The sequence below is a fragment of the Mobula hypostoma genome, chromosome 5, assembly GCF_963921235.1.
Source record: "Mobula hypostoma chromosome 5, sMobHyp1.1, whole genome shotgun sequence".
Classification (NCBI taxonomy): Eukaryota; Metazoa; Chordata; class Chondrichthyes; order Myliobatiformes; family Myliobatidae; genus Mobula; species Mobula hypostoma.
This window is the reverse complement of record NC_086101.1, coordinates 195262611-195284989: the sequence shown is the minus strand read 5'-3', so window position 1 is coordinate 195284989 and position 22379 is coordinate 195262611. Positions and strand designations below refer to the sequence as shown.

The 22379-nt window shown below is 45.2% G+C and overlaps 1 protein-coding gene across 2 annotated transcripts in view; it reads right to left on the bottom strand.

Moving 5' to 3' along the window:
- ghra (growth hormone receptor a) overlaps positions 1–22379 on the bottom strand; it is a 175809-nt gene that overhangs the window by 60174 nt on the left and 93256 nt on the right. For both annotated transcript variants that reach the window (XM_063049644.1, XM_063049643.1), the window contains exons 3-4: positions 5958–6075; positions 510–664 (exon numbers count right to left, since the gene is read on the bottom strand). In XM_063049644.1, coding sequence (XP_062905714.1) covers positions 510–664; positions 5958–6075 — 273 coding nt within the window. The remainder of the gene's footprint in view (positions 1–509; positions 665–5957; positions 6076–22379) is intronic.

The following is a 22379-nucleotide window of genomic DNA, read 5'->3' as shown; positions in this document are numbered from 1 at the left end:
GTTGCTGGATAGGAAGGCTCTACAACAGTATTCAAAACTATTCAACACTTCCCCATCACCATCTTTCCCACCATCAAGGCCATAATACAGAAAGATGCTGGACAAGGGCCAGTTACATCACAAAGGATCCTGCTCATGGACTATTTGTCCCACTCTCATCAGGAACGAGGCTACGTAGCATCCACAGGACCACCAGACTCAAAAACAGTTACTTTCCCCAAGAAGTAAGGCTGATCAACACGTCCACCCATTAAACCACCCCTCCACACCCCCAACTACCACTACTTTATCGTTTCTTATCAAGCTCCTTACGTACAGACACTCCTGTCCTTAGCGTCACTTTGTGGATACACAATCAATCAATCTTATGTATTTATATTTATTGTGTTTTTATTTTTATGTTAATGGTGCTGCATCAGGTCCAGAGTAACAATTATTCTGTTCTTTAAACTTGTGCACTGGAAGTGACATTAAACAATGTTGAATCTTGTCATGTCTTGCTTACTTACCAATTTCAGCGAGTACAAAACATCGCTGGTCGTGTGTGATGTTACCGGACTTTAGTTGGACACAGTACTCAGTCTCTGAAGTATGGGTCTGATTGAAGTAACAGCTATTTTCTCTAGCAATATACTTTGGGCATTCTCTCCAGTTGGGATCATCCCTGGACAGAAAATAACAATCAATTACACAATCTGACATATAACCGTTCCCTGTGTTAAGTACAACGCAAGTTAGATACGTTGGATAAGAGTCAGTGTGGATATTACAACTATTGCCAGTATTTAATAAATAACACAACAGCGTGGTTGGTAAACTCACCTGGCCCACATGGAATTAATCTTAGATAGCTGAAAGAAGCAAAGATAGCAATGGTAGAAGCATTGGTCATAATTTTAAATGCAAGGGATTCTGCAGATGCTGGAAATCCAGAGCAACACACACAAAGTACTAGAGGAACCCAGCAGCTCAGGCAGCATCTATGGAAATGAATAAACGGTCAACGTTTTGGACTGAGAACATTCTTCAGGACTGAGAAGGAAGGGGGAAGATGCCAGAATAAGAAGGTGGGGGGGAAGGAGGAGAATAGCTAGAATGTTATAGGTGAAGCCAGATGTGCGGGAGAGGTAAAGGGCTGGAGAGGAAGGAATCTGATAACAAGGAGAGTGGAACATGGGAGAAAGGGAAAGAGGAGACCCAGGGGGAGGTGATAAGACAGGTGAGGAGAGGTAAGAGACCTAAGTGGAGAAGGAAAAAAGAGGGGAGAGAGAGGGAATTGATTTTTACCAGAAGGAGAAATCGTTGGAGGCTACGCAAATAGAATATAGAGTGTTGCTCCTCAGTCCTGAGGGTGGCCTCTTCTTGGCACAAGGGGAGGCCACGGACAGGCATGTAGCAATGGGAATGGGAATCAGAATTAAAATGTTTGGCCACTGGGAAGTTCCGCTTTTGGCGGATGGAGCAGAGGTGCTGGACGAAGTAGTCCACCAGTTTACGATGGGTCTCTCCACTGCAGAGGAGGCAGCATCAGGAAAATAATATAATTATATTTAAGAATTATTTTAAAATATTTGATGAAAAGATGTGCTAGCATTGGAGAAGGTCCAGAGGAGGTTCACAAGGATGACCCCGGCAATGAAAGGTTAATGTATGAGCAGCATTTGATAGCTCCAGGCCTGGACTCACTGGAGCTTCAAAGAATGAGGGGGATCTCACTGAAACCTATCAAATACTGAAAGGTCCCCACAGAACGGATGTGGAGAGGATATTTCCTATAGTGGGAGAATCTAGGACAAGAGAGCACAGCCTCAGAACAGAGAGACATCCATTTAGAACAGAGATGAGAAGGAATTTCTTAAGCCAGGCGGTGGTGAATCTGTGGAATTCGTTGCCACAGATGGCTCTGGAGGCCAAGTGATTGGGTATATTTAAAGCGGAGTTTGATAAGTTCATGATTAATCAGGAGGTCAAAGATTACATAGAGAGACAGGAGAATGGGGTTGTGAGGGATAATAAATCAGCCATGATGGACTGGTGAAGACTCGATGGGCTAAATGGCCTAATTCTGCTCCTATGTCTTATGGAAATTAAAGCAGCATAGATATACCAACCAGTCAGTTTAACAATTTAACTGCTAAACTGGAAACAGTTATAGGGATAGTTGTGGTGCCAAATAAGTAAGCTGCCTCTTTTAGTGGCTCTCTGTCATCATGAGGAGTCAGGAGGAGTTGGTAGAGTGTTCACATGCATGGGACTATGGCTCTTACAGCTTGCAGCCGGATTTAATTAACAAGGTGCGTTCATTCACCCAATACTACTCTGGAGGCCAATATTAAAGAAAGAATAACTAAAATGGCCATGGATTTTCTGGTCTGCAGTAAATTGGATGGATTTGTGAATATGTAAAGTAAAACTACACTGGAGCTGATTCAAAAAGAAGGCAACATTTTACAGCAAACAACAGGAATTCTGCAGATGCTGGAAATTCAAGCAACACAAATCAAAGTTGTTGGTGAACGCAGCAGGCCAGGCAGCATCTGTAGGAAGAGGTGCAGTCGACATTTCAGGCCAAGACCCTTCGTCAGGACATCTTCCTACAGATGCCGCCTGACCTGCTGCATTCACCAGCAACTTTGATGTGCGTTGCAACATTTTACAGAATTACTTGATACGTAGGATAGTACTTTTTATACTTTATACTGCAAACCCCCTTCAGTGGTTCATTGGTGAGGCCGATGGCAGGGGAGCTGTCTGAGCTCGGATGTAGCATGGACCGGGCCCTCAAGCCGTGGGGTGGTCTGTTGCAGCTCACCCGTGCCGAAGGTGATGTGGTACAGTGTCAATGCTGGTTAGGGGCTAACCCCTATCATCAGTACTGCCCTCCAGTATTCACTTGGTGGAAGACAAGCTGCAATGCGATCGTCTGTGGCTGCACTAGCACATGATGATTGGACTGCTGCAGGCTTGTTCCTGCCAACAACATCTCAACCACCATCAATCTACAGGACATGACACTCAGGGACTTGGGCTTCATTATTACTTTTAACTTTTTGACGCTATTTTTACTGCCATTGTAATTATGCCAGTGTTGTTAAGAAGGCAGAGCGTGTGTTGGTCTTCATCAACCGTGGGATTGAGTTCAAGAGCTGTGAAGTAATGTTACAGCCATATAAGACCTTGGTCAGAGCCCACTTGGAGTGTTCAGTTCTGATCACCTGACCACAGGAAAGATGTAGAAATCATAGAGAAAGTTCAGAGGAGATTTATAAGGATGTTGCCTGGATTGAAGAGCTTGCCTTATGAGAATAGGTTGAGTGAACTCGGCCTTTTCTCCTTGGAGCGACGAAAGATGAGAGGTGACCTGATAGAGGTGTACAAAATGATGAGGGCATTGACCAGAGGCTGTTCCTCAGGGCTGAAATAGCAAACACGAGGGAGCACAGTTTTAAGGTGGTTGGAAGTAGGTACAAGGGGGATGACATGGGTAAGTTTTTCCACACAGAGTGTTGGGTGCGTGGAATGCACTGCTAGTGACTGTGGTGGAAGCGGATACAATAGGGTCTTTTAACAGACTCTTAGATAGATACATGGAGCTTAGAAAAATAGAGGGTTGTGCACTAGGGAAATTCTAGGCAGTCTCTAGAGTAGGTTACATGGTCCGCACAACATTGTGGGCCGAAGGGCCTGTAATGTGCTGTAGAGTTCTATGTTCTATATATAGTATACGTGCCTTGTGCTGTGTGAGACTGCTGGTACTGTGTTTTGCATCGTGGCCCTGGAAGAATGCTGTTTCGTTTGGCTGTATTCATGTTTATTGATGTATGGTTGAACAACAATTGAACTTGTAGTTTAAAAAGAACAAGTCACTGTATCCAAAAGCAACAGCCAGTGGTTAATGGGTAATATATAGGTGAAAGAAAGGGCTTTTAGGAAAAGGAATTTAACAGTACTCTCTCAACCTGCTCAGTCCCCTGCGGTGAGCTGAATCAGTCAATTACCTCCTTGACTTTACTTCCTCTAACACTGCACACTACCTAAACTTCTCCTTTTCCTTTTGCTACCTTTTTGTAAAAACAAATTCCTCTTCCTCATTCTAGTCTTTTCTGTTTTCTAATCTCCCCCTTCGAGTTGTCCCTCGTTCTCAATAGAAGTACAAGAGCATCGCAGTTCGGTAGAGTAGGAACGCGAGAAGCTGTAGAGAGTAGAGAACACAGCCCAATACATTACATCACATCCCTCCCCACCATCTTACAGGAGGCACTCCCTCAGTAATAGATCGAGTGGACTGCTAGAGACTTTTTCCCAGGGCAGAAATGGCTAACACCAGTGGGTATAATTTTAAGGTGATTGGAGAAAATTATAGTGGGTTGGCAGAGGAAAGTTCATTACTCAGAGAATGGGGATGCATGAAGTGCCCTGCCAGGGGTGTTGGTAGAGGCTGATAAATTAGGGTCATTTAAGAGACTCTTAAATAGGCAGATGGATGGAAGAAAAATGGAGGGCTATGTGGGAGGGAAGGGTTAAATTGATCTCAGATTGGCACAAGATCAGAGGCCAAAAGGTCCTGTACTGTGCTGTAATAGTCTATGTTCTATATCGAGGTAGAAAACATCCATCGTCAAAGATCCCCACCATCCAGGCCATGCCTTCTCTTATACCTGCCAATGAGCAGGAGGTACAGAAGCCTGAAGTCCCACAGCTCCAAGTTCAGGAACAGCTACTTCCCTTCAACCATTCTGTTCTTGAACCAACTGACACAACCCTTATCACTACAATTTAGCAGCACTATGCCCATTTAGATCACTTTGCACTAAAATAGACTTGTTTTTTTTGTTCTAATCATCTTCACTCATGTAAAACTTAGTGTATGTTTTTCTTGTAAATGCTACAATTTGTGCCTTGCATCAGATTCTCACTGCATCCATGCATGTACCCGTGCAGAGGACAATAAACTTTTGACTTCTCCACTTCAATAAATCCTCCCACTGACAGAAATCAAAAGTTTGTACTCTGCGTAAGCGGTGTTATGTAAAAGCACAATTCCATTTTGAAGGGCCTGCAGTTGGGATTACCACCTCTTCCACCGTGTAACCAACATCTTGTGCACTGCTGACTTACGCTGTGAAAAACCTACAAGATTTAAGTGAATTTAAAACTCTAAATGCTAACTACAAAACACTTTCATGACTATCAGCACCTCAATCAGCTTTTCCAGTCCCTACACAAATTCTAATTCCATTCCTCAGGTGCCAATCTGGCATTTGCCCTCCACAGGAACACACGTAAGATGCTGGAGGAACTCAGCAGGACAAACAGTGTCTGTGGAGGGCGATAAACAGTTGACATTTCAGACTGAGACCCTTCATGAAGACTGGAACAAACAGTGTCAGAAGCCAGAATAAGAGGATGGGGGAGGGGGAAGGGGAAGGAGTACAAGCTGGCAGGTGATAGGTGAGGCCAGGTGAGGGGCAAGGTGGGTGGGTGGGGGAAGGGGGGATGAAGTCAGAAGCTGGGAGGCAATAGGTGGAAGAGGTGAAGAGCTGGAGAAGAAGGAACCTGATAGGAGAGGAGAGTAGACCATGGGAAGAAGGGGTACAGGAGGGGACCCAGAGAGAGATGAAGGCAGTGCTTTCCTTTTCTGGTAGTACGGCACTTGGATTTGTGTAAAATCAGAAAACCCCACATGTAGAAAATGGAGCTGTGCTGGTTTTTATTTCATGTGTTGAAGTTTCTATTTCTCACATGGGGAGAAATTCTCAAGATTCTCACACTTTGCTCAACAATGGACTGTCAACACGAGTCTGAAAAGGAAGAGCTGCTTCACTGAATTAATCCACTTATTTTACAAGCAACATGACTGGTTAATTGTGCTGGTGAGTATCAACCGTAGACACTGATTCAGTTATGGCATAAAATAATCACCCAAACATGGGGAGAAAAAGCAAATCAATACCCACCCTTCTGCATAAAAGAACTTCAGCTGGCCATGTTCAGTCAGATTCTGGATGCTTCCAGCACTCCAACTGCACGTGAAGGTCTCCTGTTCTGGTGAGCGGCATTCTGTGATGCTAGGTCCTTTTGAAGAAGATGAGAAAGAAGGGTTATCATGAGGCAAGAGACAAATTTCCTCTCCTGTTTTTGATCCCAAATTATTATAGAAAAAACAGATTCCAAGTACGCTCGAGGATTACATGGATGTAGACACCATCCACTTCCCTAACCTTCACCAATCATCTTTGTTACCTCCTCAAAAAACTCAACCAAGTTCCTAAAACATGACATTCCTAGAACAAAACCTCTCTATTCTCATCATTAATCCCTGTTCTTTTCCAAATGTTAGTAGATCCTATCCCTACACACCTTCTATGATAATTGCCCTGCTACTGATAGGCTCACCTACCCATTATCTCTGGTTTGTCCCATTCACCTTAAACAAACAAACAACAGCTCTTCTCCAGGTTTTGGGATGTCATCTGAGACCAATGAGGACACAAGGATCTCTGTCAAGGTCTCAACAATCACCTCTTTTGCCTCCCTCAATAACATGGAATAGATCCCACCAGTGCCTGGGACTTATCCATCTCAATAACACACCTCCTCCATCTTGATATCAGCACACCCTAGAATTCAATACACCCCTCCATAATCTCACTATCACCCATTTCCTTCTCGTCGGTTAATACTGATTTAGTACATTACCCACTTCCCCTGGTAGGAGGCATAACTCTTCCTTTGTCATACAGTGCTCCTACCCTTTCCCCAGCTACCCTGTTGATTTCCCTCCTGCCTCATTTCTATTCCGCAAGGGCCCTCCCCCCACCCAACCGATTCCAGCTTTCAAAACCTTACATATAGTTCCTTAGTTCAGGGCTCATCCCAATTAGAAAGGGCGTCAAAGGTTACAGGGAGAAGTCAGGAGAATGGGGTTGAGTATGATAATAAATCACCCATGATGGAATAGCAAAGCTTGCTGGGCTGAATGAGCTATTTCTACTCTATGATGAGCACAGTAGCTTAAACACTATATGCCATCACCATTCTCAACACAAACAACACAATAGTACATGGTTACTTGCTAAATTACTGATGAATAGAATCAAGAGTCCCAAAGGATGGTACTTCCATGGAATATGAACATAAATCACAGTCAATCTCCTGAGGAAATATCTCACAGAGTTTTCTGTATCTGATTGATTCAGATTTATTTATCATGTGTACATCGAAACATGGGTCGTTTGCATTAATGACCAACAGTCTGAGGATGTGCTGAGAGCAGCCCGCAAGTGCCACCATATATTGTGTATGAGGATCGTGCCCGTTAGCTGTATGCTAATCATGACTGGCATTTCCAGCATAATCCCATCCAGTTCTTATTTTCACATTAATTCATGCTGAGATTTTTCAATATGAATTCAACTTTCACTAGGTTTACCTTAAATTTTTTTTTCAAAGATCCTTATTTATTTATTTATGAACTTTTCAACTATTTTAAGGCCAAAGCCCAGATCCACTACCCCAAGCTCTGTGGGAGAGCTATGGCAGCGAGCCTTTAATACCGTAAGACCACAAGAGCAGAATTAGGTCATTCAGCCCTTTGAGTCTGATCTGCAATTCTATCAAGACTGATTCATTATCCCTCTCAACCCCATTCTCCCGCCTTCTCCCCATGACCCTCGATGCCCTGATGACTAATCAAGAACCTCTCAAGATGCATGTTCAAAGTTCAAAATAAACCATATATAATCCTGAGATTTACTTTCTCACGGGTATATTCAGTAAATCCAATAACCATTACAGAATCAATGAAAGACCGCACCATCAGGGCAGACAACTAGTGTGCAAAAGACAACAAACAGTGTCAATACAAAAGGGAAAAAAACTAATAAATAAATAAGCAATATACATCAAGAACATGAGATGAAGAGCCCATAGGTTGTGAGAACTGTTCAGTGATGGGGTGAGTGAAGCCTGATGGTTGAGGGGCAATAACTGTTCCTGAACCTTGTGGTGTGGGTCCTGAGCCTCCTGTACCTCCTTCCAGATGGCAGCAGCGAGAAGAGAGCATAGGCTGGGCGGTGGGGGTCCCCGATGATGGATGCTGCTCTCCTGTGACAATGCTTTGTGTAGATGTGCTCAATGGTGGGGAGGCTTTACCTGGGATATACTGGGCTGAATCCACTATTTTTTGTCGGATTTTCCATTCAAGGGCATTGGTGTTCCCAAACCAGGCTGTGATGCAACCAGTCAATATACTCTCCACCACATATCTATAGATGTTTGTCAAAGTTTTAGATGTAATGCAAAATCTTTGCAAACTCCTCAGGAATTGTCTTCTTCATAATTGCACTTACGTGCTGGGCCAGGACGTATCCACCAAAAAAGTAACACTGAGGAATTTAAAGTGTTGAGGATCTAATTGCACAAGGAGGTATTGAAGCTTTTTGATTAGTTCTTAGGGGATGATATTACTGAATGCCGAGCTGTTGTCGATAAGAGTCCATCTAGATGTACAGTAAGCTTCTCTGCTTTAAATACATCTAATGACCTGATCTCCACAGCCGCCTCTCCTGTGGCAATGAATTCTACAGATTCCCTACCCTCTGGCTGAAGAAATTCCTCTTTACTTCTGTCCTAATTGGACTTCCCTCTATTCTGAAGCTGTGCCCTTTGCTTCTAGACCCACCCACTAATCGAAATACAAAATATCCTCCTCACATCCACTCTATCTGGACCTTTCAATATTTGATAGGTTTCAATTAGATCAATCCTCATTCTTCTAAACTCCCACAAGTACACTACTCAGATGTTAACTCTTTTGTTCCTGGGAACTTTCTCTGGATACACTCCAATGCCAGCACAGTATAAAATGGAAGTAGGTCGGGGGGGGGGGGAGCTATACCTTTCCTAAGGGAAAGCCAAGAGACCTTTTTCTATAAACATGAACAGAGAGTGAGATGTGTGGACAGTTACTGGATTGCTGAACAGGAAGGGAAGGAAATACTGAAAGCCATCAATTACTGAACCACAGAAAACATACAGATAGTTTAAACAAGTGGTCGGGCATTGACCAGCATACCTTGTACTTAAATGGAAAATGTCTGTTCCCACATCACTACAGAGACTCTACAGCCAAGATGAGGCCACACTCAGGTCAGAGGAGCAACAACTCATATTCCATCCGGGTGACCTCCAACCTGATGGCATCAACACTGATTTCTCTAATTTCAGTAATTTCTACCCCCCCCACCTCCATTCTCTTCTTTTCCATTCCCCAGTCAGTCTCCCCCTTACTCCTTCTCTCCTCCTCACCTGCCCTACACCTTCCTCTGGATCCCCTCCTCCTTCCCTTTCTTTGTCCTCGCCTATCAGATGCCTTCTTCTTTAGCTCTTTACGTTTTCCAGCTACCACCCCCCCCCAGCTTCTCACTTCATCCTCCCACCATCACCGATCACCTGCCAGCCTGCAATCCTTCCTCTCCCCCAGTTAATGGCTTCTTCCGCCTTCCTGCCCAGTGCTGACTAAACAAGATATTGACTACCTATTCCTCTCCGTGGATGCTGCTCGGTCTGCTGCAGTCCTCCAGCAGTTATCAATCCCAGCATCTGCAGAATCGCTGTGCTTCTGATCACTACAGACACACATTTTAAACCATTTGACAGGTACAAAAGCAGAGAATTATTCAATCAGCAACAAGCACTTCTCACTGGTCACTGATTGGATTAATTGAAAATTACCTTGGCGTGTTCTCACAGTAAATGCTTCCAGGAATTGTCGGACTCTTTCTCAGCAAGGCAGAACAAGCCATACCAGCACCTACAAATGTCACGTGTAACTGAAATCTGTGCCCATCAGCACAACAGCTGTCCACAACCTGGCTGTCTTACTTTTGATGAAAAGCTCAGCAACTCTAGAAATATCTGAGAAACAGTTTTACTTTTCCTTACTTTCTCTTGTCTTTGATTGAGATACCGAACGGACCAGGCCCTTCCGGCCTACCGAGCTGATTGCGATACCGAGCAGACCAGGTATCTCAGGCCCTTCCGGCCTACCGAGCTGATTGCGATACCGAGCAGACCAGGTATCTCAGGCCCTTCCGGCCTACCGAGCTGATTGCGATACCGAGCAGACCAGGTATCTCAGGCCCTTCCGGCCCACCGAGCTGATTGCGATACCGAGCGGACCAGGTATCTCAGGCCCTTCCGGCCCACCGAGCTGATTGCGATACCGAACAGACCAGGTATCTCAGGCCCTTCTGGCCCACCGAGCTGATTGCGATACTGAGCAGACCAGGTATCTCAGGCCACCGAGCTGCACTGCCCAGCAACCCCCTATTTAACCCTGGCCTTATCAGAGGACAATTCACAAAGACCCATTTATCTACCAACCAGTATGTCTTCGGCCTGGGAGCAAACCGGAGCACATGGAGGAAACCCACGTGGTCACGGGGAGAACTCCTTACAGACAGCAGCGGAACTCGAACCCAGGTCAGCGATACTGTAAAGCGTTGTAATAACCACTACGCTACCGTGCCACTCTTGTGCTGTCCATACTGCACCAACCGCCGCCGCTGGGGGAAACGTGTGGTTAAGTGCCTTGCTCAAGGACACAACACACTGCCTCAGCAGAAGGTTCGAACTCACGACCTTCAGATCACTAGTCCAACGCCTTAACCACTTGCCAGCACACAGCGAGACCTCAGGGTACAAGTACATAGTTTGCTGAAAGTGGCAACACACACAGTGATGGAAAGAAGGTACATGGCATGCTTCACACATCAAAGTTGCTGGTGAACGCAGCAGGCCAGGCAGCATCTCTAGGAAGAGGTACAGTCGACGTTTCGGGCCGAGACCCTTCGTCAGGACTAATTGAAGGAAGAGCTAGTAAGAGATTTGAAAGTGGGAGGGGGAGGGAGAGATCTGAAATGATAGGAGAAGACAGGAGGGGAAGGGATGGAGCCAAGAGCTGGACAAGTGATTGGCAAAAAGGATATGAGAGATATGCCAATCACCTGTCCAGCTCTTGGCTTGATTGAATTTCCAACATCTGCAGAATTCCTCGTGTTTACATGGCATGCTTGCCTCATTGTCCGGGGCTTTGAGTAGAAAAGTTGGGACATCACATTACAGCTGCACAAGGCATTGATTGATGAGACCGCACTTGGACTACTGAGTGAACTTATGGTCACTGTACCCAGAACTGCACACCCAGGTTACCATGTGAGAAGCTAGAGAGGGTAACAAAGACATTGTCAGGAATCCAAGGCTTCAGTTATTGACGCGATGTGACTGCTTTCCTAGTTTAAATCACTAGGGGCACAGATAAGGTGGACGGTCACAGGGTAGGGGAGTCTGACATTAGAGAGTGCAGGCAAGAGGTGAGAGGGGTAACATTTAAAGTTAAATAGATGCCTTTGTTGCCAAGTTTGCAGATGATACAAAGATTGGTGGAGGAGCAGGTAGTGTTGAGGAAACAGGAAGGCTGCAGAAGGAGTTAAACAGATTAGGAGATTGGGCAAGAAAGTGGCAAATGAAATACAATGTTGGAAAATGCATGGTCATGCACTTTGGTAGTAGAAATAAATGTGCGGACTATTTTCCAAATGGCGAGAAAATCCAAAACTCTGAGATGCAAAGAGACTTGGGAGTCCTTGTGCGGAACACCCTAAAGGTTAACTTGCAGGTTCAGTCCATGCTGGGGATTTATAAGGCACTGATGAGGCCTCACTTTGAGTATTGTAGAAAGGATGTGCTGACATTGGAGAGGGTCCAGATGAGGTTCACAAGGATGATTCTGGGAATGAAAGGGTTATATGAGGAATATTTGACGGCTCTGGGTCTGTACTCGCTGGAACTCAGAAGGATGGGGGCGGGGATCTCACTGAAACCTTTCGAATGTTGAAAGGCCTAGACAGAGTAGACGTAGAAAGGAAGCTTCCCCATGGTGGGAGAGTCTAGAACAAGAGAGCACAGCCTCAGGATAGGGGGGCATCCATTTAATACAGAGATGGGGAGAAATTTCTTTAGCCAGAGGGTGGTGAATTTGTGGAATTTGTTGCCACAGGCAGCTGTGGAGGCCAGGTTGTTTGGGTGTATTTAAGGCAGAGAGTGATAGGTTCTTGACTGGACACGGCATCAAAGGTTACGGGAAGAAAGCTGGGGAGTGAGGCTGAGGAGGGGGAAAAGGATCAGCCATGAATGAGTGGCAGTGCAGACTTGACGGGCCAAATAGCCTAATTCTGCTCCTGTGTCTTATGGTCTTATGGACCTGAGGGGCAACATTTTTCATACTTAGTGTGCTAGGAATATGGCATGAGCTGTCACAGGAAGTCACAGAGGTTGGCCCAATTGCAACGTTTAAAAGACATTTAGTAAGTACATTAATACAAGAGATTCTGTAGTTGCTGGAAATCTTGAGCAATGCACTCAAAATGCTGGAGAAACACTAGTCAAGCAGCATCTATGGAGTTGCTGTATCGTGCTGAGACTCTTCATCCTACCCCCTCCCATCTTCTTACTCAATCCTCACTCTCCCACCTTCCCCCTCACCTGTCACCTGCCAGTGTGTACTCCTCCCCCTCCCCACCTTCTTATTCTGGCTTCCACTCCCTTCCTTTCCAGCCCTGATGAAGGGTCTTAGCCTGAAACGTCAACTGTTTATTCTTCTCCATAGATGCTGCCTGACTGGCTGAGTTGTTCTGGTATTTCGTGTGTGTTAGACAGATACGCGGATGGTAAATGTTTAGAGGAACATGGACTAAACACGGGGTAAATGGAATCACCTTGGTTAGCACAGATGATTTGGGTTGAAGATCCGTTTCTGTACTGTACGACCCTATGAAACTGCAATAAGGACTACCTCTGCTAACCAAACCCACAACCCATGGATCAGATCTGAACTTTTCCATCCAGTGTAGCAGTTAGCACAATGGCAGCCATCACCATTCGCGGTTCAATTCCCACTGCTGTCTGCGAGGATTTCCTCCAGACGCTCTAGTTTCCTCCCACATTCTAAAGAGGTACAGCTTAGGGTTAGTAAGCTGTGGGCATGCTATGTAATGTTGGAAGCAAGGCAACACTTGCAGGCTGCCCCAGCACATCCCCTACACAAGCAAAGCAGTTCACTGGATGTTTTGATGGATATCTGACAAACAAAACTCATCCCTTACCACATGTTACCACACGTGGGATAACTAAAGGGGGAGGAGAAGATGGCAGCACGACGCAGTGCGCGCGGCCGCTCCGAAATGATATCGTATTTGTTAAATAGGGGCCGTGCACAATCCTGATTTGATGGAGACAGACGTGAGAAGCACAGAGGAACACCTGGAGAAACTTCTGAAATGCCTGCTTTGCTGCCGCTGCTACTGTGCGATCGAGAATCTATGGTGGGGAAGGCCCCAAATCCCTGGCTTTGCCTATTGCCAGGGCCAGGGTCGAAGCGTTCGGCAGGGATGGTGCTCGGTGCTCAGTGTCGGAGGGCTGGTCGGAGGCTCGAAGTTTTCGGAGGGACCCAAGAATCAGCTGTGGTTGGATGCTTCCAGGATGCTGCATCGGCAAGTTTGCAACGCTGGAGGTTCATGGCAGGGAGTTTCTCCCTTCTACCGTCTGCGTGAGATGATGGGACTTTCAAGAGACTTTGAGACTTTTTTTCACCGTGCCCATGGTCTGTTCTTTATCAAATTACAGTATTGCTTTGCACTGTTGTAACTATATGTTATAATTATGTGGTTTTTGTCAGTTTTTCCAGTCGTGGTTTGTCTTGTGTTTCTGTGATATCATACTGGAGGAACATTGTATCATCTCTTAATGCATGCATTACTAAATGACAATAAAAAAGGACTGCGTGTCCTCATAATCTAATCTAATCTAATGTTGGAGGATGATGATACAGTTAACAAGGTAACGTTCTGAGTTTTGGCAGGGTTCAGCGAGTGAGTGCTAAAAACAATGCTGAAGCATTCGTATACTGTATCAGAAGAAAAGGCACGATGCTCAAAGGAGGCCACACCTTTTGGAAGAGAAACAGAGACAATGTTTCCAGGTAAAGACCCTTCGCTAAAATTGAGAAAGAGTCAAACGAAGTTGCCAGGAGGGTGGCAGGGGTAGTGTCTACAATACTGTGGTGAATGGTATTCTCCAGCTACGCAAACGATGTTGCCATATTGACGAACAAACTCTTCTCAGGCTTCCAGCTGGGTACAGATATCGATTATAACCAACATTTTGATGACACGCTCTGCCATCTTCTTCAGGGGTGATGCCTGGGCATGTCTAGTCTGGTGGTATTCATACCCCGTCGTCTATCCCTCCTGATTGGTTAGTCCTCATCCAATCAGGTTTCCGCTCTCCCACTTTGTTTACAATTGAATTCCAGTTCTTATTTAGAGTGAGACCTTTAACGTCGTTAAAATTCTTTTCCTCTAGTTTTATTTGAATGGTTTTCTTTACCAGACAGATTGCTATATACACACCAAAATTATATATCTGCAACACGGAGCAGTCTGTGGTCTTCTTTAGATCTAATTGCTAATATAATCAAAATTCTGATTGCTGAACAAATTCTTATCTGTACATAAACACTACATCATAATGTAAACTGATTCTCCATAAATTATTGAGTCACTCAACAAGAATTAGAAATCTCATTGAGGTTGAAGAGATTTGATATCACAAGGCACTTCCAAATTTGTGCAGAGGTACGGTGGACAGCATTCGACTAAGCAAGTAGTGGTGCTGCTGGAGCTGACAGTCCCATGGGAAGATAGCTTGGAAGAGGCTTTTGAAAGGAAGCTCTCCAAGTACGCAGGACTGGTCAGCAACTGTCAGCAGGCTGGATTGAGAGCGAGGTGTCTCCCAGTGGAGGCTGGCTGTAGGGGATTCGTAGCCCATTCTTTAGTTAGAGCCTTCAGCATTTTGGGCATCGAGGGAGAGAGGAAGAGGAGAGCCATCCGCAGTACCACCGATGCGGCAGAGAGGGCCTCAAGATGGCTGTGGCTCAAAAGAAGGGGAGCCGTGGAGTCATAAGTAGCTAGCCATCTGGACATAAGCTGGGGTCTGATCAGTCCCGGCTGGGTCACCTGGAGGAGGTTGTATGATGTTGAAAGACCCGAAACACCCGCTGATTCCAGGTTCATCACTGAAGATGTGTCCAGAAGCATCAATAGATGTATGTACACAGCTGACTGGTTGCATCACCACCTGGCACGGAGGGTCCAATGCACAGGATTGCAAGAGGCTGCAGAGGACTATAGACTCAGCCAGCTCCCACATGGGCACAACCCTCCCCACCATTGAGGGCACCTTCAAAAGGCCATGCATCAAGAAGGTGGCATCTATCACGAAGAACCCTCATTATTTAGGACATGCTTTCTTCTCGTTAATACGATTGGCGAGGAAGTATCAGATGCACATTGAGAAATACTATCTTCCCCTCCATCAAAACAATACTGAATGATCTATGAACCTGCGATCTCTTTCTTGTTATTTTGTTTCTTTTTCATAGAACACTATAGCACAGAAACAGACCCCCTCATGTTCCCTTTAAACATTTTACCTTTCACCCATGACCCCTAGTTGTAGTCTCACCCAACCTCAGTGGAAAAAGCCTGCTTGCGTTAACCGTATCTATAATCATCATTCCGTACGATGTCATATGACATGGGCGATCATGGTCTTTCCACGGCCATGATTGTTCTTGGCAAAATTTTCTACAAAAGTGGTTTGCTATTGCCTTCTTCTGGGCAGCGTCTTTACAAGACAGGTGACCCCAGCTATCATCGATACTCATTAGATTGTCTGCCTGACATCAGTGGTCGCATAACCAGGACTTGCCATATGCACCAACTGCTCATTCAACCATCCACCAACTGTGCCAATGGCTTCACAAGACCCTGATCAGGGACCAAAACAGGTGCTACACTTTGCCTAAGAGTGACTTGTAGACCAGCGGTGGGAAGGAGCACCTTAAACCTCCTTTGGCAGAGACATATCTCCACCCCACCAACCCTATCCATACCCCTCACAATTTTGTATACCTCTATAAAATCTCCCCTCAATCTTCTATGTTCTCAGGAATAAAGTGCTAACCTATTCAACCTTTCCATATAACTCATGTCCTCATGTACCAGCAACATCCTTCGAAATTTTCTCTGCAAGGTGACCAAAACTGCACATAATTCTTCAGATTAGGGCTCACTACATCTTATACAATTTCAACATAATATCCCAACTCCTGCACTCAATACATAGATTTATGAAGGCCAATGTGCCAAAAGCTTTCTTTATGACCCTATCTGTATGTGACGTGACTTTCAAGGAATTGTGGACCTGTATTCCCAGACCCCTTTGTTCCACCATACTCCTCAGTGTCCTAATGCTCACCATGTAAGCCCTATCCTGGTTGGTCCTTCCAAACTGCAACACCTTTCACTTACCTACATTAAATTCTATCTGCCATCTTTCCAACTGACCCATATACCACTGCAAGTTTGATAGCATTCCTCACTGTCCACCGCAAGTAATTATAATATGATAGAATTCACCCTGCAATTTGAAAGACAGAAGCTAAAGTCATATCTATCTGTATTAGAGTGGAGTAAAGGGAATTCGAACATAGAAACATAGAAGACCTACAGCAAAATACAGGCCCTTCAGCTACAAAGCTGTGCCAAACATGTCCTTACCTGAGAAATGACCTTGGGTTACCCGCAGTCCTCTATTTTTCTGAGCTCCATGTACCTTTCCAGGAGTCTCTTAAAAGATGCTATTGTATCTGCCTCCACCACCGTCGCCAGCAGCCCATTCCACGCACTCACCACTCTCTGCATAAAAAACTTACCCCTGATATCTCCACTGTACCTACTTCTAAGCACCTTAAAACTGTGCCCTTTCATGTTAGCCATTTCAGCCCTGGGAAAAAACCTCTGACTATCCACACGATCAACACCGCTCATCATTTTACACACCTCTATCAAGTCACTTCTCATCCTCCGTCGCTCCAAGGAGAAAAGGCCGAGTTCACTCAACCTATTCTCATAAGGCATGCTCCCCAATCCAGGCATCATCTTTGTAAATCTCCTCTGCACCCTTTCTATGGCTTCCACATCCTTCCTATAGTGAGGAAACCAGAACTGAGCACAGTACTCCAAGTGGGGTCTGACCAGGGTCCTATATAGCTGCAATATTACCTCTTGGCTCCTAAACTCAATCCCACGATTGATGAATGCCAATGCACCATATGCCTTCTTAACCACAGAGTCAACCTGCACAGCAGCCTTGAGCATCCTATGGACTCAGACCCTAATATCCCTCTGATCCTCCACACTGCCAAGTCGTCCTCGTCATGGCTATCCCTTGAGGTCGAGGATGATGGTCTTCCTTCTGAAGAAGTGGCCCACAGAGCGAAGACACCTGTGCGTGTATTTGTTTAATGTGTACTTGATGTTGCACTCCAAGAAGCACACGATACTTCACAAATCAACCAACTGATTCCAATGGCACGGAAACCACGACGATTGGAGCCGATGGATTTGTTGCAGCCTTCATCCGCCTTCACAGCTGTTGAGTTCGAAGTAACTTCATCTGCCTGTTCCACCGTTGAGGCCTTGGTTGCCAAGAGTCTTACTATTAATACTATATTCTGCCATCATATTTGACCTACCAAAATGAACCACCTCACATTTAGCTGGGTTGAACTCCATCTGCCACTTCTCAGCCCAGTTTTGCATCCTATCAATGTCGCGCTGTAACCTCTGACAGCCCTCCACACTATCCACAACACCCCCAACCTTTGTGTCATCAGCAAATTTACTAACCCATCCCTCCATTTCCTCATCCAGGTCATTTATAAAAATCAGGAAAAGAAGGGGTCCCAGAACAGATCCCTGAGGCAATCATGGTCACCGACCTCCATGCAGAATATGACCCATCTATAACCAATCTTTGCCTTCTGTGGGCAAGCCAGTTCTGGATCCACAAAGCAATGTCCCCTTGGATCCCATGCCTCTTTACTTTCTCAATAAGCCTTGCATGGGGTACCTTATTAAATGCCATGCACTTTGGTTGATGGAACAAAAGCGTCAACTATTTCTAAACAGGCAGAAAATTTTAAAAACTGAGGTGCAAAGTGATTTGGGAATCTACATACAGGATTCCCTAAAGGTTAACTTGCAAGTTCAGTCAGTGGTGAGGAAGGCAAATGCAATGTTAGCATTCATTTTGAGAGGACTAGAATATAAAAGGAAGGATATAATGTTGAGGCTTCATAAGCACTGGTGAGGCCTCACTTGGAGTATTGTTCACCTATTACATTTCCCGTTTGAACTCCTTCCCTTTCCATCCACCTTCTTCTTCTGGCTTCTTCCCCCTTCCTTTCCGGTCCTGATGGTCTCAGCCCAAAACTTGACTGTTTATTCCTCTCCATTGACACTACCTGACTTGCCGAGCTTCTCCAGCATTTTGTGTGTGTTGCTCTAGATTTCCAGCATCTGGATCTGCAGGATCTCGTGTACACCATGTGTAGTTTCTGATTTCCATTCCTACGTATCCTGCTGCAGCTACACAAATTCCTTTCAATAGTTCTTGTTGTACACCTGCATCCTTCAGTCTGAAGCACTCCTCCCACTTCTCATCTACACAGTATCATGTAAGCTACAACAGAGCTGAACCCCTGCGCTAATCATTCAATAATTAGAGAAATAGGACACAAACAGAAAGTGAAAAATTAAAGAAAATGAAGAATTCTTTAAATAGCATTCAATTCTCTCAGGGGATATACTTTCAGGTCTTTAATTGCACAGTCTACATTTGGGCAGATTAACTGATACAATAGTTACACTGAGCAAAAATCCTGACAAACCAGTTCCTGTAATTTTGTGGTGAGATTTCATTCCCCGTCCTGGAGCCTCTCACTCAGTATTGATCTTAGCTACTCTGAAGTGATAGGTTCTTGATTAGTCAGGGTGCGAGGGTTATGGGGAGAAGATAGGAGGAAGGATTTGAGAGGGAAAATGGGTCAGCCATAATGAAATTGGCAGAGCTTATTCGATGGGCTGATTGGCCATATTCCACTTTTACTTTCATGGTTTTAACCACATTAAAGGCCCCAGGCGAATGTAAATGATCGTTGCCAAGGTTACTTTCCTTCTCTGAAATGACAGCCCGGTAGTGTAGCGTAGCGGTTAGCATGACGTGTTACAGTGCCTGTGATTGGTGTTCAATTAGTGCTCTCCCCATGTCAGCATGGGCTTCATCGTTTCCTCCCACAACCCAAAGACGGTCTGGTTAGGGTTAGTAAGTTGTGAGCATGCTCTGTTGGTACCAGGAGCGCGGTGACACTAATGGACTGTCCCCAGCTCATCACGTATGCTCATCACTGTACGCTTTGATACACATGTAGTGCACCCGTGGCTGACAAGAGAAATTAGGGATAGTATCAATTCCAAAGAAGAAGCATACAAATTAGCCAGAAAAAGTGGCTCACCTGAGGACTGGGAGAAATTCGGAGTTCAGCAGAGGAGGACAAAGGGCTTAATTGGGAAGGGGAAAAAAGATTATGAGAGAAAACTGGCAGGGAACATAAAAACTGACTGTAAAAGCTTTTATAGATATGTAAAAAGGAAAAGACTGGTAAAGACAAATGTAGGTCCCCTACAGACAGAAACAGGTGAATTGATTATGGGGAGCAAGGACATGGCAGACCAATTGAATAATTACTTTGGTTCTGTCTTCACTAAGGAGGACATAAATAATCTTCCAGAAATAGTAGGGGACAGAGGGTCCAGTGAGATGGAGGAACTGAGCAAAATACATGTTAGTAGGGAAGTGGTGTTAGGTAAATTGAAGGGATTAAAGGCAGATAAATCCCCACGGCCAGATGGTCTGCATCCCAGAGTGCTTAAGGAAGTAGGCCAAGAAATAGTGGATGCATTAGTGATAATTTTTCAAAACTCGTTAGATTCTGGACTAGTTCCTGAGGATTGGAGGATGGCTAATGTAACCCCACTTTTTAAAAAAGGAGGGAGAGAGAAACCGGGGAATTATAGACCGGTTAGCCTAACATCGGTGGTGGGGAAACTGCTGGAGTCAGTTATCAAAGATGTGATAACAGCACATTCGGAAAGCGGTGAAATGATCGGACAAAGTCAGCATGGATTTGTGAAAGGAAAATCATGTCTGACGAATCTCATAGAATTTTTTGAGGATGTAACTAGTAGAGTGGATAGGGGAGAACCAGTGGATGTGGTATATTTGGACTTTCAAAAGGCTTTTGACAAGGTCCCACACAGGAGATTAGTGTGCAAACTTAAAGCACACGGTATTGGGGGTAAGGTATTGATGTGGATAGAGAATTGGTTAGCAGACAGGAAGCAAAGAGTGGGAATAAACGGAACCTTTTCAGAATGGCAGGCAGTGACTAGTGGGGTACTGCAAGGCTCAGTGCTGGGACCCCAGTTGTTTACAATATATATTAATGACTTGGATGAGGGAATTAAATGCAGCACCTCCAAGTCTGCGGATGACACGAAGCTGGGCGGCAGTGTTAGCTGTGAGGAGGATGCTAAGAGGATGCAGGGTGACTTGGATAGGTTGGGTGAGTGGGCAAATTCATGGCAGATGCAATTTAATGTGGATAAATGTGAAGTTATCTACTTTGGTGGCAAAAATAGGAAAACAGATTATTATCTGAATGGTGGCCGATTAGGAAAAGGGGAGGTGCAACGAGACCTGGGTGTCATTATACACCAGACATTGAAAGTGGGCATGCAGGTACAGCAGGCAGTGAAAAAGGCGAATGGTATGCTGGCATTTATAGCGAGAGGATTCGAGTACAGGAGCAGGGAGGTACTACTGCAGTTGTACAAGGCCTTGGTGAGACCACACCTGGAGTATTGTGTGCAGTTTTGGTCCCCTAATCTGAGGAAAGACATCCTTGCCATAGAGGGAGTACAAAGAAGGTTCACCAGATTGATTCCTGGGATGGCAGGACTTTCATATGAAGAAAGACTGGATGAACTAGGCTTGTACTCGTTGGAATTTAGAAGATTGAGGGGGGATCTGATTGAAACGTATAAAATCCTAAAGGGATTGGACAGGCTAGATGCAGGAAGATTGTTCCCGATGTTGGGGAAGTCCAGGACAAGGGGTCACAGTTTGAGGATAAAGGCGAAGCCTTTTAGGACTGAGATTAGGAAAAACTTCTTCACACAGAGAGTGGTGAATCTGTGGAATTCTCTGCCACAGGAAACAGTTGAGGCCAGTTCATTGGCTATATTTAAGAGGGAGTTAGATATGGCCCTTGTGGCTAGGGGGATCAGAGGGTATGGAGGGAAGGCTGGTGCAGGGTTCTGAGTTGGATGATCAGCCATGATCATACTGAATGGCGGTGCAGGCTCGAAGGGCCGAATGGCCTACTCCTGCACCTATTTTCTATGTTTTCTATGTGACAAATGAAACTAATCTTTACCTTTAAAGAAAAGGTGCTACAGAAGGACGAGTAGTTGTGATAGGAATGAAGAACTTAGCTGAGTCTAACTTACTCCCAATTAATGCAGGCATTGAGTTAGATTTGACTGCTTTGCAGTTGGTGCTGCAGAGATCTCGAACACTCTGTACCCCAATGTGATCAATAGGTACAAGAGCAATGAATACAGATGAAGGCAGTGTGAGATCAATCGGAATTGTGGGCCAGAGAAACCGATGGCAGTCCTGAGTAAATCATGGCGTGACCACGATTGCAATGATTGCTGCAGAAAGCAGAGGTGGCAAAATAAACACAATTAAACCTCAGTTCTTGCACTTTGAACTGCAATCACAAACACGGGGAAGTCTGAAAATGCTGCAAATCCAGAGCAACACACACAAAATGCTGGAGGAACTCAGCAGGTCAGGCAGTGTCTATGGAAATAAGTAATAAATAAACAGTTGACATTTCCAGCTGAAACCCTTCACCAGGATTGGAAAGGAAGGGAGCAGAAGCTAGAATAAGAAGGTTGTGGGGCGGGGGGGGGGGGGTCAGGGAGTACTAGGTGGCAGGTGATAGGTGATAGGTCTGCAGGTCAGGCAGCATCCATGAGGAGGAAGAAACAGTTGACGATTCGGGCTGAGACCCTTCAGCAGGTTGAGTTGCAAGGTACAGACGGCACCTGTATGAACACGTTTAGAGACTGTGCTCTCAGTTATTGCCAGTGCTTTCGCCAGAACAAACAGGAAGGTGGATCTCATACTCAACATCCACCAAGCTGCCTTGCTGCACCACACTGCCCTCTGTCATGGGGATGGCAATGGAAAAAAAAAATCAATTGCAGTGATCTAGAGCAACGCTAAGCAGAACGATTGGGGATGGGGGGGGATGGAGGGAAGGGAGGATGGGGATAGATGGG